Genomic DNA, 16574 nt, shown 5'->3' on the forward strand with positions numbered 1-16574 from the left:
TTAAACCTAGATGCATATTCTCATCAGGTCGTGGTATTTTGTAAGAAACTGTAAATTTGTATTGTAATTAGAAGTGTTAAATAAAATTATATATGCACGTGTTATGGAATTTAACATGTGCATATATCATTTTGTCCCTGACAGAAAAGCTGCTGCCCCACAGTTCCTGCTCATTGTTCCCTTCACACCATTTCCTCTGGGAAAATTTCAGCCTTGGGACCTGGAACTGGACAAGGATAATTACTGGAAACCCTAATCGGGGGGTAGGGTAGGGAATGTGCTGGATGTAAATGGCCCTTGTCTCTTCGGGCCTGATTGGGGCTGGTCCATTCCCCCTCGTTGCTCCTTCATTGGCCCAGTCCAACATCAATCTGTTGATTTCCAGGTCGCCCTCAAGTTTGAAACTTTTTCTTTTTTTTACGAGGAGAAGGAGGAGGTGGAGGAATCGGGTTACAACAAACTCTTGTAACCGATCTCAGACTGAAAACAGTCTTTCAATAATTTACACATCAGCGCCCGATACACGGTTACAGGACAAGAAGAAACAGGACGTTGTAACAGCGGAGACAACACAAACTGAAACAAAAAAAAAAAAAAAAAAATGTTGTGAAGCGACTTTTGTTTGGTGCCAGGATGAAGACTTGAGGGGTTTTGTTCAGATTAAGTTGTCATCTCGCTGACTGGTCGCTCTTGTGTCCCACTGAAGCTGAGAGGAAGGTGAGTCCATGTCGCCTCAGATCTTAACGGTCGACCAGCTTTTAATGAAATACCTCAACTCTAACTCTACGGTTATCAGCGGCCGTGTGGTCTAATTACCCCAAAGTTGCACAGCAAAGAAGATAAATGGCCACTAAGCAGCTTTATTCACGGTTAAACATGCTGCGCTTTGTTTTGTTCTGCCATTATTTATTTGACAGGCTCCATGTTAAACCGAGCGGAAGTAACGGCCAGTCAGTGATTCAAATAGCGTTTTAGAAAGCTCGTTAGCAGCAGCTAACTGGCTAATTTATTTGTTGGTTTAATGTGATAATCGATGCACTATGAGATATTAGAGGCAAATATATCGAGCAGCTGTTCTGCATTATATCAGACATTTAAAGAAATTGGCACTGAATTTATGCTTCATCATGTAAATGACTGATAATGTGATTTATTAGTTATTTATGGGCCGTGAAAAAAAGAAAGCTAGATTCAGACTTTTATGAGACCTTGTTTGCTGGTTTATCATGGGAAACTACGTTTAAATATACATGTTAATGAGTAAGCACACTGAGCATGCTATAGTTGAATACCCACTTGCCAAAACATTCGGTAAACTAGTGGAAATAAAGGCATTCTAGTATAACTATCCTGCCCTATATCCTCCTTCATGACTTTTTTACTTTTAAGTTCATGATAAATCAGAAAGGTGGTTATTGAACTGGATGATCATTTTGGAGGTTGTATTTTGTGTTGCTGTTAAACTGATTCCATTAAACACAAAAAGTGTTTTTGTTATTTAGCCTAGAGCCCACTGACTAAAATGGGGTTGTGAAAATAATGGGAAAAAATGTTGGTACAATCAATACAGCAGTTCTACAAATCACTGCCTCCAAAATACGAAGCTGAATCAGCAGCGTTAATTTAATCAAATGCTGAATAACTTCCATGAAGGTAAGGTTTTGTACAGAACTGTTATATCAGGATGCATTAGAATACAGTCTGGTACCTCACTGGAAAGTGAGTGTTTATATCTCGAGTTTTCAATATTTGTAAGAAATGTTTTTTTTTGTTTGTTTGTTTGTTTTTTTTACATGAAGCTCATTATCTATCAAAGTATGCATCTTATGTGACCAGTTAGAACAATTTCTCATGTGTTTTGCATTTATGGTGACAGTTGAGAGTGATTTGCCATCTCCCACATCAGGAAATGCAGAGAAAATAACATCATTTCCCTCCCCGCCGCTAATAATCCATCCTCTATACTTATGAGCTAATTTGCAGAATTTTCAAAAGGTTGGCGACTAATGTTTTGCAAACACTGATATGTTTTGTCACACATTGCTGTGTTTACATTGTAAAGCGTTTCTCCATAACAAGGCTCAGAGTGGGGATGAATAGCTGCTCTGTGCAAGTCTGAGCTCTGGCAGGTAGCAACGCACATTATCATTCGCAGACATGTCAAATGAGTTATGGCTCTGGATTAGCGCTGGAGTTGCCTCTCTCCTTGTATTAGCTGTGTCAGTGGTGAAACGATTGGTGTTTTTTGACCTGCTCAATATTAGTTGCCAAGGCTTCCTTTGTGTCTTTGTTGTTGGTAGCAACAGCTGAAAACTCTAGAGCTGTGGAAGACTGAATATCATAAAATGACTGTTGGACTTTTATGTCAACAAATGTCCTCTTGTTGGGATGATTTGTTGTCTTTCTGTTTTATATCACTATAAACTGCATATCTTTGGGGTTTTATGAGATTATGGGCAAAATAAAGCCTTTCTTTGGCCTCTTGGACGTTATGATTGGTTATATATATTTTATAATTTCATCATCTAAATCAGTGGTTTTCAATCTTTGTCATGCCCCCATAAGCAGTGGCTTTGTACTGAATATAAAAACGTGCAAGTTTTAGACTGGTACCTGAAGGCGCCAAATTGGTTAATCAAAATAATATGAAATAATGAAAAGAATCATTAGTTACAACCCTAAAATAATCGATTTAGGTCCAAGTGCTTTATTATTTTGGACAGTAATGCAAATATATAGGAAGTGTAACACAGTCCATTTATTTTAGGTTTCATCCAACACCAATTTTAATGAGTATTTGCTATTTTTATTAAATATAGCTTCACAACAGCATTAATAATAATAACAACAATAATAATTATAATAATAATGCACTATAGTCGCCCGGCAAGATTAAGCAGGGGTTGGTGAGCCTCATCTATTTATATTTCAGTGTAACTGTATCTCTGCAGGCCCCCTCCTCTGGGCGCCTTTTATAATAGGACAATGCAGTCACGTTGCTCGACATTTCCCATGCAGTGTTATTAAGGGCAGAGCTGGAAATTGCTGCAGTATTTGTAGAGACGCTGTGGTTCCTGCTGAGGAGAACCCATGGTAACTCATCAACAAGACAAGAGAGGTGTTTGACCTTCTTTCACTAGGCTGTGCAGTTGGCCTCTGGAAAGTCAAAACACTCGGAGCATGTGGCCTGTTCTGAACGAGCAGAGCTGCGTGACCGGCAAATATCATGACATTGTTCGAAATGAGAAGTGTGAGTGACGGTGTCTGCCAACAGATAGCGCCCATTCGAGATCTGGCTTGAATCATCTGTTAGTCAGCGTCTCATATTGGTCCCCCTCAGCTTTCACTGATCGCCATCCCTGCTGTTCTTGCGGCTTGTCGCACTGGCTTTTGCTTCTCTGTTAAATATCAAGTTAACAAATTATGCTCTTTGGGCTTGAGGTGAGGAAAATTAGTCATAACGTGCCTTGCTCTGATGGTGGCCTTAATTAAAATGTCATAAGACCCGACATCAGTCATAGTTTAAGCACCGGTTAGCACCTTGATTATGTCTTACATTATTTGCAGTGCTGTTAAGATGCAAATTATACTGTATATAATTAATGCTTGGCAGTTAAAGAAAAGCCACGTGAGTATAGTCCGGTCTTTTTATTCTTCATTATTCTTTCACTTTTCACAGTCAGCAGTAACCATAAAACAACTATCCACTTACGTATTTTAATGGAAGAACAAATGTTGTTAGTGAGTGCTGTGATGGCCCCGGGCAGAGCGGCAGCGACTGTATTCCCAGCCTTATTACACATGCTTAACGCTGACTGATGTTCTTAAATTAATGCCAGCAGCTCACAGCCACTGTCTCTTGCTGTATGTGCTGATAAGTCCACGCTTCATCCCTGGCCCACATCTGTGCCCCAACCTGTTGCACCACAGCAGACTGCTCTTAGCCTCAAGTCTATTTTGGTCCAAATCGCCAGGCTGAATTATTAATCCCCTATCTATTATATGCCGATGTTAATTATTAATTGTCGAGTTCTGGCAGATCTGAGAAAACTGGGGTAGGATGGGGCACAGTTGCTGAGCGAAAGGCATTGATTGCCTCCTTTCTCAGCAGATCTGCACAAGCCTTCACGGATGATGACTGTGTGGGAAGATGAAAAAGCGACAGCACATATCCAGCATAAAAAGACCTGCTGCTTCCATAGCATGCAAGTTATATGTGTCCATATGTGTCTGTTTTGCATACAATTATGACCCTCGTGCCAGATCGGCCATACTAGACGAGCGTTTGTTCAGAGACATTACTCAGACTTGTACGTCTGCTACAATCAATTGTTAACACATACAATGTTCCCAGCTCTGACTTTCCTATTAGCAGTCAGCACCTCCTCTGTTACGCAACATCTCAAGAGAAGAGTAAGACAAACACTACAAAAAACTTGATGAAAGATGAATTTGCGGCGTTCTTGTCCTGAAATCCTGCCGTTGATTCCCCAACAGTGGAGTGGTTCCAGTCGTGCAGCTCATTTGAGTGGTAACTTGTCCTCTCAGAACACAAAGCACGGATGTACCTTATATAACCAGGATTGTCTATTGTATTTCAAAGTGGAGACAGATTATATCATACAGCTGGGGAGAATTTGAGGAGAAAGAAGAGTTTAGTTTTTTTTTGTTTCAAGGTTTTGCCAAAAGTCATTCTAATGATCTCTAATGCAAATTTTTAATGGAAGAAGCTTAAGAAGCTTTCCACAAACTTCCTCTTATTTGTTGCATTTCTATTACCCCTAGAAAAGCGCAAAACCTAAATATCGCAATAAAAAACTGGTACTACTTTTCGAAAAACCTCTGAAGTATCACTAAAACATTTTTACACTCTCACGGGGTGGTTTTTCAGACGTATCGATATAAAAGGTGCAATGGAAACATTTTTTTTTGCAATTCCCGCCGCCGGCGTCACCAGAGATGACGCAGGGGTCATGTGACCAGCTCCTCAGAAGCCCATCTTCCTCAAAGTGAAGCCTCACATGATGAGAGTTTAAGAGAATTATGGGATATCGCTCATTCACAAAACACATGTCAATGGAAACCAATACAAAGCGCAATTGTACTTTATTAAAATTTCAGAAATGTCACTTTAATTTTGCGAAAAACTAATCGAAACGCAGTTTGTTTTTTATGCAGCTCTGCAGCATTGTGAGGCATATTTAAATCAGCATTCAAAAGGGTCTCTTATATTCTTCCTTTTCACATGTTCTTTATCTATGTTGTGCATGTTTAACCAAGTGGACGTAAAGCAAATACAGTATGTGCAGAGTGTGTACACAGGGCAGCATCATCCAACCCTGTTTAAAGCCCTGCAATAAGCACTGCATTTATGACAGTCATTGTGTTGAGATTCAAGTGGCACAGTGTTGGTTGGACTATGTATGTTGTTGTTCATCACAAGGCGGCAGTTTGATTGTTTGCTGGCCTTTAATTGGCCACGGTTTAGTCAACAGGTCTCTGAATGACAATTCACCTCCATGTTTTCCATTCAGAATAGGTACCAAAGCCCCTGTGCCTCGCTAACATGACCTTTGACTTTCACTCAGTTTACATGATTTCGCTTGACTAGAGTCAAGCAGACAATGTTAGTGTTGCTTAGGAAGGAGATACAAACAAGACTGTTTTAATCCTGACCACAACATTTTCTTCAATTAGTTCTAAATAATGGTGAAATGGACACAAACATTTTTTATCCACCTTTTCGAAAGTTTAAGTATTTTACTGCACAACACCTTTTTGTCGCCTCCGCTTTGGCTCTGCTAAATGTGCCTTTTTTGGCCATTTTTTGAGTAGGACTGTATCTTGTATTGGAAGGTGTTATTTATTTTGCCTTGAGTGACTGCAGAGCAATAAACGCTGGACTCAAAAATTATTATGAACTTCTGAAAACATGATCAGAAATTCCTTTGATAATTGACTGTAATTTGTACAAGGCCAAACTGTAACTTAGGACTGTTAACACTTGAGATACTTAACAGAAAATACTTGAATTAAAAATGAGTTTTGTAGCATTTAATATGTAATTCAAATTTCAAATTTATTCACATGCATAAGTAGCCTTACATTGGTGGTTTTTGTTTGTTTTGTGTTAAACCTACTAATGTAGAGGTGACATAATTGATTTAATTGGTTGATCATCAACAACAATCTGCAACTCCTGAGAATTGATTGTCATTTTTGAGGTAAAAATGGCAAGTTTCCAGCTTCTAGCCTGACAAATGTAAATTCTTATTGTTCGTAGACCAAAACAAACTATTCATAATGTGTTTTCCCTCGTTTCTGACTAATTCTGCCCTGAACAATTAACCTTCATTCACTAGACTCGTTTGCATATTATAAGTAAAAATAATTGCTTGTGTTTGTAGCACTGCTTTGTAACTGTTTTAAGCTTGTGTTTCTGGGACTCAACATTTAAAACAGCCAACAGCAGCAGGACATGACAGGAGATGTGAGATGCAGGGAGAGGAGAAGGGGGCCGGCATATGTTAAGGTTGCTGGCCGGACTCAAACTGGGGACATCTTGGTCACATGTGTTTTGGATTTCTGGGTCACAAATGTTTATGCTTTGGCAAACGTAGGGGACTAAAACCAGGCACGATCTTTTTGTGTTTAATACAGCTGGACGCAATATGTTGTGTTTGCAGGGAGGGGGGCGCCTGAGTGATCTGGGATGCTGAGAGTCGATTAGAGGTGTTTTTGTTGTGTGGCGTGTGATTTATGTCTGGTCAATAATAGCTTCCATCCTAAAGCAGTGAAGATTTTATCTGCTGATTTCTCTGTCAGGGTCACTGTGCCCCAATCCGTGTGACTAGTGATCCCTGAAGAGCAGGAAAGTCGTGACATTTCCTGCCACCGTCAACCAATCCCTTGTAAGATGAAATGTCATAGAAAGTTCTACTGTGTCTGCCAAGGCTTTTTTAGTGAAATTATTGTGGTGTAGTACCATAGAAACACATTCTTTATTGTTTTTCTCTTTATGTTGGCTGTTATCAGCCACAACCACAGTGCGTAGATTGGCAGCAGGTATTAAAGTGGTGATATTTTGGGTGCTGTGACCTCCTCTTCCTCGTGAGGCATGATAGCACGAGTTGCAGTGGGTGGCAGCTACAGGTGTATCCAATTTCCGGCCCTTTCTCACCTGTCACACCTCAATTTTAGTTTGACTGACAGGTGAGTAGAGACGATGCAGAGGCCGCAAACTGAATAGTTCTCAAAAAAAAAAAAAAAACACAATGCCACCCTCACACCATGTAAGATTTTGTCCAATTGAGCAGTCAAAAAGCCAATACATCTCCATGTGACGACTGTGGAAAAACACAAATAACCACATAGTCAGTAATGAAAATATTCATGAATACAAAAAAAAAGCTATCACCCTAAGCAGAGCAACTCCAAGAACAGTGAATAATGTTTAATTGTGGCTGAGTCTATACATAAAAAAATGAATGTGCTGTTTTATTGGTTACACAGTTTGTCTAGATTGCATTAATGAGGTCACCATCTTGTTGCGGTTGTTCCTTAAAGTTCCTTATTCCTTGCATTCATCTAAAAGGTCAAACAGTCACAGACTAGGAACACTAATTGCAGACGACAGCCAGAAGGAGTTGTCAGCCCACTTACTCCTCTTTCCTCAAATGAATTGCGAAAGTTTTTTGGCTGAAGTGTCCTCACTGCAGACATCTGCTTTCCCTGCCCTGAAATTGCAATAGCCAAAGCAAATTAAATATGGATAGTAAAGGTCCTATCTAGCTTCTTATGATCCAGCGTCCTCCACGGAGTGCAGCGGGGGACGGTAAGGTTATTTCTTTGTCATCACTGCATTTTGTTTTTATTCTTTCTTTCTACCCCAGCCTCTCAGCCATGCTGGTACACAGGCTTGACAGGTCTGCTCACACCTGCAGGACGGTTAAAGTGCCCCTGGGTTCATTACACCCTCCCTCACCGTCACGAGACATCCACCCAAGACTGTGTGGGCTCCTGTTTCATTTCAGAGAGTGAGCTTTTGCCGACATGTCTTTGTGAGTGAGTGCGTGCTGGCATATTCTGAGGGAGTGTATGAGTTTGTAGCTTGTTTAACTGCCGCAATTATAAGTGCTGAGCTCTTGGCAGCTGCAATCTGTCTTTGTTTTCATTTCATTTTCAGCTGTTCGGCAAGCCACACATATCAGTAATGTAAATGCATATGTGTGTGAGTGTACCTAGGTGTTTGTTTGCTTGATCCTAGTGTGCACTGATGATTGGTGCTGGTATATTTGGCCACAATAGCCAGCAGTGTTTGCAGCTGTCATGTCTCGTTCTGCCTTAAATCCGTTAAAGTCTTGCCTCTATAAAGACTAGGGAGACGCTGTGTCAGGGTTGGCTGCTCCGTCCCTGGGCGCCGCGCTTCATAGGCCATTTAGAGTTGGCACTTACCACATTCATGCTGCAAAGTCACTGAAAATGGAAGGTTTGAATCAAAACCTTTCCCATCACTCTGCACTTGTTCATTGAGGACATGTTTTCATGAAGCCTTTATTTTTTTATGCCTTGGGGAAATGGAGGGGGAAACTGAGAGCTGGAGGAAGGATGTCCCTCCATCCCCAAGATAAGAGTGACAGGGGTCTCTTATGTCACGCTTCAGCCGTGAGTCAAATCACAGGGATACAGTCTTGAGTGCTTCTGTGTTTGAACTGTTTGTGTACATGTGTACAACAGGCAAACATTCATTCTCCCGCTTCCGTTTTCTGCTGCCCTTCGTCAGGCTGCACTCAGCTGACATCTAGGTTGACTCTGGTCCCCGACGAGAGTGGAATTTAATGAGCACTATGAAATCACCCTCCAATCTGAGAAAGAGGTTGGCCCATTATCCATTTACACTTTTCTAAACTCTTATACATCCATCAGCGAGGGCAGAGATGAGGAGAGAGCAGTAAATACAGAATTGTTGTGCTAGGTGAATCTCTTCTTGAGGCTGTGATTAAGGGATCACGATGGGACTAGGTGACCATTTTCAGGTGCAGCTCACGGAGCAATTAAGATTTCAGCTTTTGTTTTTTTGGCGATTTTTTCAGTCTGATCATTAGTGTCTTTCTCCTTGTTACCCATTTCACACACATTGCATCAGAGGAGGATTTTCTGTAACAAGCTCAGCTTGGAAACTTTAGAGTTACAACCACGGAGAAGCGGTCGATGGGGATCTGCCAGCGATCCTTGATCAGCACAGTGAGAGGCCCGATGAGACGTCCAGCACCTGCTACGGGGAAGAGTGAAAACTGGATTCAGCACAAGACAGTATATAAATGACCTTTCATTCAACATCTACATGTCACTGATGTTTCAGCATTGATGTGTAATGCTCCTCCGCCCTCTGTTCTCTCCATCTTTCAGCGTTTGTCTTTGCTCTTCATGCGTCTCCTCTATGGGAAGCGTCCTGCTGACACTCTCTCCAAGGAGTCTTATTGATATTCTTAGAGACGCATTGCACAGAGAGAAGAATGAAAGTCATACACTCTAGCAGCAGATGCACTGCCTTCTAGGACCAACGACGGCTAAAACCACCCAGCAGACATGTGTGTCACTGCTCTTCATGTCTGCTGCACTAATATCAGCTGTCCTGCTTTGGATTTTATTATTCTTGAGCTCAGATAAGCATTTGCCATTCATACATATTTACAGTGCATCGTTGGGGTTTCTTTGGTTTGCAAGTGTTTCCAAAAAAAAAAAGATGAATCTCCTATCATGCTGAGAATAGGAAACATGCTTTTAGATATAATTGCTGTATTTTCACTGTGACAGTGCCCTATCAAGCTGCATTTTCCATTTCAGTGTCACATCAAGAGATTTTTTCACAGAAGTAAGATCCGAGTGTTGATTTTTCTTTTAGGTGGATTCTCGCCTTACCTGAAATACAGGTGTATTTCCTATTTGCTTGTGTATTTCCTCACCTAAAATCCCCACATTTGGGCTGTAGGCATCGTTGAAAATTTCTTTTCTGCACCGGAGATAATTCACTTAAAGTCTTGATGCCAAAATACTACCTTAGGTTTGCTTACATATACCTACAATAATTAGTTTAACTGCTGAGTCGACAGGAAACCGACCTGTGGTTGTTTTATTAACATTTCCAGTAATTTTACGGCAACCTTTGTTCATATTTCAGCTTCTCTAAAGTGAGATTTAGATATGTTACTTTTATATGACACTGCAAAAAAAAAATCCTTGTATCAAAGAAAAACATTTTATATTTTGTTCAGAGACAAGAACTTTGTGCTTATTTCAAAAATTTGTGTTAAGCAAAAAAAACTTAACCCAATTGGCAGATTTCTTTTCTTAATACAAGATGATTTGATTGCATATAATAGTATTTTTGCTTCTTTCTAGTAATGCAGTGCAGTATATGGAACATCCTGGTATGTTGGATGCACAATACAAATCATTGGAAGTCTGCTAAAACTCCCCATCTACCAAATTTAAGGGGGTGGAAGTTGATCTGGGGTCAATCTGTTGGTAACTGATTACTATGCAAAGATGTGAAAGGTCAGTCAAATTGTTTGGGTGGGTTTGGGTGGGTACATGTCAGTGAGTTATATTTTTGAAGAAAGCCAAGAAATTGGCTGTGATTAGTTTTAGGACTGTCCAGTTGTGTACAGACTTATTTATTTCTTTTTGCTCTGTAATGGTTGAAACACGCCCCATAATGAGATCCAAATGTCTTGCTACCAGACTCCTGCGACACCAGTCCACAAACCATCTGAAGATGTTACTTTTGCCACTGGGAAATCATTTTTAGCTAATTTCTGACACGGATAAATTAAATATTTAATCGAGGAAATAATCAGGAAGTTGAGTGATGATGGAAATAATCCTTAGCTGCAGGCCAATTTTCCTTAAACACACTTTCCTAATTTGATGAAAGAAGACTCTGCATATTTTAAATAACCTCAGAAAACCCCCAGATAAAATAAAGTCTAAAATGAGAAAAGTTGTGTCAAAACAAACTTTCTGTACGCCATGTTAAAACACTTGATGCGATGGATTGCATTTTGGTTACAAAACAGGGCCTCGACACCCATAATCACAAATAAATTTTAGCCAAGGTCATGAGAAGATCTTAAAATCCATCCTCAGGGATCAATGAATATTTATACCCAATTGACAGCAATCTGTTAGATAATTCTCAGGATATTTTAATCTGGCTACATTTTCAGCCTGCTGGTGGAACAATTAATTAAAAGTTAAAGGTTCAGTAAAGTCACTTGAATTCATTGTCAAGAGATATCTGTAGAAAATGTAATAACAACCCCGCACAATTGAGACATTTCAGCCGTAACAGAACATGCCATAACATTATGCAGCTTCTCAAAATAGCCTTCTTTGTTGTGTAAGACTAGAAATACATATCCTCATAGCCATTTTCTGATATTTTTAATCGTGATAAAGATTTACTACTCATCCTATGAAACACAAGCTCTTCAGTTCATTCCCCTGACAATCGCGGTGAACTGCTTTATGTTGCCTGTTTGCACTCTCTCATGTTATCTTTTGAGATCTGTGAAGGTTAGAGATGGCGTGCACAGGAAAACAGATTTATTTTATTTTCTGAAAACCGAATGCACAAGCCTGAACAAGTGACCTGCAGAACTCATTGAGAGGCAATCGCTGAAATGATGTGTCTGGCTGCAGACCCGCCTCATTGGATTGGAAGGGGTGATGCTGAGGGGTGTGCTGTGAAAGCCGGCGACCCCCATGAACCTCGCTATTTATGAGCCGTCGTCATGAGCGCAGCCTATCTGACTGAGTCACCTCACTTGGCACACAAAGAGAAGCAGCATCATACATAAATCAAACCGCACGCGTACAGTGAATGAGTTGTCTTGTCTTTTAATCGCTTTAATCCACGCATATACACATTGTTTTGGGAATGCATTCAGCCGATGAGACATCCCAGTTACGCTGGTCCTGCTGTAACTGACTTGACTCCTACATGCGTAATGACACTTTCTTCTCTAACTACATTGTAGGCCCTGAGCCAGAGGGTGGCTGGGACTAATTTGACAGCTGCCATGGCTCATTATCTGATAAAGGGGACAGTTCTTGGCCCTGCAGTTTAAACAGCATCACTGTCAATGTTATTTGCAATAACCTCACACATTACAAGCTGCCAGTCTCATACGTCTGGCCCTTTTTTTTTTTCTTTTGAGATGAGAAAGTCAAAGTGGGTATTTAAGGAAAGGATTCTCTCCTTTCATTTCTAAATCTGGAATACCAGCAAATAAGCATGTTTCTTAGTTCATCATCGTTTTCAAAGGCCTCTCTTGAAGGAAAATAATTGTGCGGCAAAGTATGAACATTTAACTAAACTATCATCCTCTGTTTGCTCTCTCCCTTTGTGTCGTCTTGACCCAGACTTGACCATGGACTCATTCAGTACCAAGAGCTTAGCCCTGCAGGCGCAGAAGAAGCTGATGAGCAAGATGGCCACAAAGAGCATGGCCAACCTCTTCATTGACGACACCAGCAGCGAAGTGCTGGACGAGCTGTACCGCGTCACCAAAGAGTACACCCGCAACCGCAAAGAGTCCCAGAAGATAATCAAGAACCTGATCAAGATGGTGGTGAAGCTCGGAGTGCTCTACAGAAACAACCAATTCAACACCGAGGAGCTGATCCTGGTGGAGAACTTCAGGTGGGCAAGAAGAGTCTTTAAAGAAACAACTTTACCATTTAGGAGGGGTTATTCTCTTTCTTTCCTCAAGTTAGGAGAGAAGAATCAACTCTAGTGCTGAAGCCATGAAACCATTAGCTTACTTAGCGGAAAGACTGGAAGCAGAGGTAAATGGTTAAACTAAAAGGATGACTATAAGTCGACAAATCCCTAGCAAAATGGATGAAAAGACACAATTACTGTCGGGCACTGTTGATATAAAATCCACTAGACAGTTTAGTGCTTGAAATACACAGCCCAGAAATGGAGGCAGACATATGTGAACATCACAGATGGATAGACTGGGAGGATTTCCCATTCTTGCCGTTCATGGCATTGTATGAATACAGCATTGCATTAATGTCATTCTGATAAAATGATTTGTGGGCATATTTTTGGGCAGAGGCAGTCCAGTTTACTTCAAACCTCTTGGTCCACATTCAGCATACTGATAAACGTATCAGTTGTCTCATCAAACAAAGCAAATGAGTGCATTCCCAAAATGTTTCTTTTAAATGGGGCTTAAATGAAGACGTTTTGATGCATCCTATCATGAATGAAGCATAGCATTAGTTCAAGCAGCGTTGGCTGATTGACAGCAGCTTAATGCAATATGCTTCTCGTGATTACCCTCATGACAGTGCTGTTAGCTGTCGCTGGTCCACCACCACAACCTCCTCCGGATGAGGTGTTTTTTGTTGATTTAGCTCAAATTTAATGCTCATTAATGGGTTTGTTAAGGGGGATTAGCTCTCGTAGCACAATCCCCATCGCTGTTCCGATTCAAACTGGGCCCTAAATGGTTGATTACTTGGTCTAAAGTGTCTCTGATTGAAATTTAAATAAGGTTGCTCCATGTCAGAAGGTGACAAACCTTGAGAAACGACAAAGATTGTGGTTCTGGTTGCAAGCTTCAAGTGGTGAAAACTGCAGTTCAAGTGCATTTTTTGTGTGCTGATGGAGGCAAATTAAGGAAATTGACTTTAACATCAGTTTATATAGTTTCCCCTAAAACGGTAAAACTGCGCTTGGAGGCATGCAGAGCTGACATAAATGCACAGTATGGAGAATGGTGATTATATTAGCGATGAAGATGAGACGCTGTGAAGGACAATTCTATAACTAATGTATGGGGGTTTCTAAAGGAAATCACAAGACAGCAGTTTCTATTTTTATTTTCTTGTGCTGCTGCGGTCAGATATAGAAACTGACAGTCTCTCCCCTCTGTCTTGGCATCTCACAGGAAGAAAGTCCACACTCTGGCCATGACGGCGGTCAGTTTCCACCAGATCGAGTTCACCTTCGACCGGCGCGTCATGAGCGCCATTTTGAACGACTGCCGTGAACTCCTGCACCAGGCCATCAAACGTCACCTGACAGCCAAGAGCCACTCACGGGTCAACCACGTCTTCAATCACTTCGCCGACTGTGACTTCCTGGCGGCTCTGTACGGGCCCTCAGAGGTTTATCGTGCTCACCTGCAGAGAATCTGTAACGGGGTTAATAAGATGCTTGACGAGGGAAACCTCTGACCTCCATTTGCCTCGTCAACCAGCACGTTTACCTCTAGTCCCGCCTCATGTACTCATTTCTTTGTTTCGTTTTTTAAGACAGTTGTGAACATTTTCATTATTCCTTTGTTGGTTTGTGTTTGTGTGTGCCTTTCAGACGTCACTGTAACAATGGCTAGTTAGTCCAAAGTATATTTCTTCTCCACCCTGACTATGTGTGTTACTTCACAGTTAACAAAACCCAGCTGATGTTTTTATTTAATGAATGTAAAACTTTGTGCTCTTATCAGTATACCCAAGGATAGGAGCCTTGACAACTGTGCCTTGAAAACCGTATTTTACCCTCATTCCAAGGCTTTCTTTTCCTTCTTACTTAATACAAAAAGACATGAATCGGGGCACAGGCCTGGTTTTTGTTGCCTTTAATGAATGAAGATAGTTCTGGGAGCACCATGAGAGGAAAGAAAGTGAATTTCCAAAGACTAAGTGTTTTTTTTCTTTTATCTTTATTTGTTTTTTTCTTGAAGTAGTTTTGCACTCAGTCCTGAATAAGCGCTGTACTGTACTTTCCTGCAGTAGTGAAACCACGTGAAGTACGTCAGTTGAGTAATCCTGCTTAGCCTGCATTTCTTTTTTTTTTACAGCTCTCACAATCATGCACTGAACTCCGCTTTGTAGAGAAGCCAGCCTTTTGTTTGGCGGGCACCTATAAACCCAGTTTTTCTTCTAACAGTCTGGTTTATAGGCACCACAACAAAGATGAAGTATCTGGGTCAGAGGGGACCATTAGCATGGAGGAATTTGATTGTTGGGTATCGTTTAACACGTTTGCGTTGACTCCAGTGTCTCGCCACTCATCTGGTAATAAAAATGACAGCAGCACAGCTTGGCACCAAGTGCAAAGGTTGCTCCGGATTTTTATCAGGCGGGAATTAAGCGCAGTCAAACTACATGTTCAGGGTCCACTGCAGGTTTATCAGTGTTGCCTCAGGTTTACCCTAAAAGCACTGAACCTCTAGTTTATATTCTGACTGATCAGAACTTAAAAAGACTCCCCGTGAGCAGTCAGATGAAAGGCTGGACCAAAACTGCAGCTCTGTGTCCATAAAAGGGACCGGGCATGGTTTAGAGATTACAGCAGAGACAAACAGTGTACCTGATTGTACTCTCCCACTGCAATTATAGTTCACTGCTCTGGGGTTGGTATAATGGCCTGAAGCTTGCCTCCGTCGAGCAGCCACTCCAGCTCACACAGCTGAGATAACCATCTCTGTTTGCACCATGAAAATCCTTTTAATGGGGTGAAAGATGTTGTGGTGTTGCTTTTCTGTAAAGGAGCACATGAATAGTTACATCCATCCCTCTCTAACCTCACATAATAGCTGTCTTTCCTTATTGTCAATGTGTTTTGTATCACCAAGCCTGTCTGGGAGATTGTTTTGTGCTGTGGCCTCATTTTGTATTCTGTGTGTGTGCGCGTGTTTGTGTGCATACCTGTGAGAGAATTGGAAATTGAGCCGTGTAATAAGCGCTGTGCTTTCCCAGATAGGATTGCTGAAACTTTAACTTCTTCCGCAGCAGTTCTGCCAAAAGAAAAAAAAAAAGGGACTGTTGTTACTCAAACTGCAGTCTTTTTCAAGAGGGCACTTCAGAAAACAATATGCACTTGATAATTATAACACAGCTCTTGGTGATAATGAAGACAGAGGTGGTGGCTGTTGTGGTTTCACTCCTCGTTTATTCACTTTTTAACTCTTTAGATGACTTTGCTCCATTTATGTTCTCATTTGTTAAATCTGAGTCTGAATCTTTTGAAAGGCTTTAAAGTAAATCCTTTTTCCTAAGCTCCACCTCCCCCCAAAAAACAAACAAAAAACAGCTGACATTAATTGTCTTTTAATGCTGTTTGCCCCAATCTGTCCATATTCTCAGGGCTAAATCTCCCTCTGATCACATGGACTAAAAGCACCACAAACCCCTGCAGCAGCCTCACTTATTTTACTAAATCATACTTTTTTACTATTGTGAAATGTTTTTATTTTGGCTCATGTACATATGATTTTTTTTGTGTGTCTCTGTATTGTATCCACATGCAACAAATATAATACAAATTACTTTTTTAAATGAATACATTTCTTGTCTTTATTTTTATATATTTTAAATGAGCGTCTTCCCATCAGCCTTTCAGGGCCGACTCATCTCAGGCCCAGATCAGGACGGTATTCTGACTATGACTGGTCAGGATTTGGTCGGCCAAATCCCTCCCTCCTGCTTACAGCATTGTTAGGAAACCATGAAGGCAAACACGCAGCTGACCCACAAATAATTCAAGTTTAGGT

The 16574-nt window shown here is 40.9% G+C and overlaps 1 protein-coding gene across 1 annotated transcript; it reads left to right on the forward strand.

The window, feature by feature from the left end:
* Positions 1–317: 317 nt before the first annotated feature.
* Positions 318–16363, forward strand: tnfaip8l1 (tumor necrosis factor, alpha-induced protein 8-like 1). The gene is made up of 3 exons (XM_047587886.1): positions 318–717; positions 12427–12706; positions 13968–16363. The coding sequence occupies exons 2-3, from the start codon at positions 12435–12437 to the stop codon at positions 14254–14256; spliced, it is 561 nt and encodes a 186-aa protein (XP_047443842.1). The 5' UTR covers positions 318–717; positions 12427–12434; the 3' UTR covers positions 14257–16363.
* The last annotated feature ends 211 nt before the right edge of the window (positions 16364–16574 follow it).

Source organism: Mugil cephalus, chromosome 6 (genome assembly GCF_022458985.1).
Source record: "Mugil cephalus isolate CIBA_MC_2020 chromosome 6, CIBA_Mcephalus_1.1, whole genome shotgun sequence".
Classification (NCBI taxonomy): domain Eukaryota; kingdom Metazoa; phylum Chordata; class Actinopteri; order Mugiliformes; family Mugilidae; genus Mugil; species Mugil cephalus.

Excerpts from the sequence above, each read along its gene's own strand:
- tnfaip8l1 (XM_047587886.1), top strand. The coding sequence starts at position 12,435 with ATGGACTCATTCAGTACCAAGAGCTTAGCCCTGCAGGCGCAGAAGAAG. Across the intron at positions 12,707-13,967 it reads ATCCTGGTGGAGAACTTCAG|GAAGAAAGTCCACACTCTGG; the intron begins GTGGGCAAGAAG and ends GGCATCTCACAG.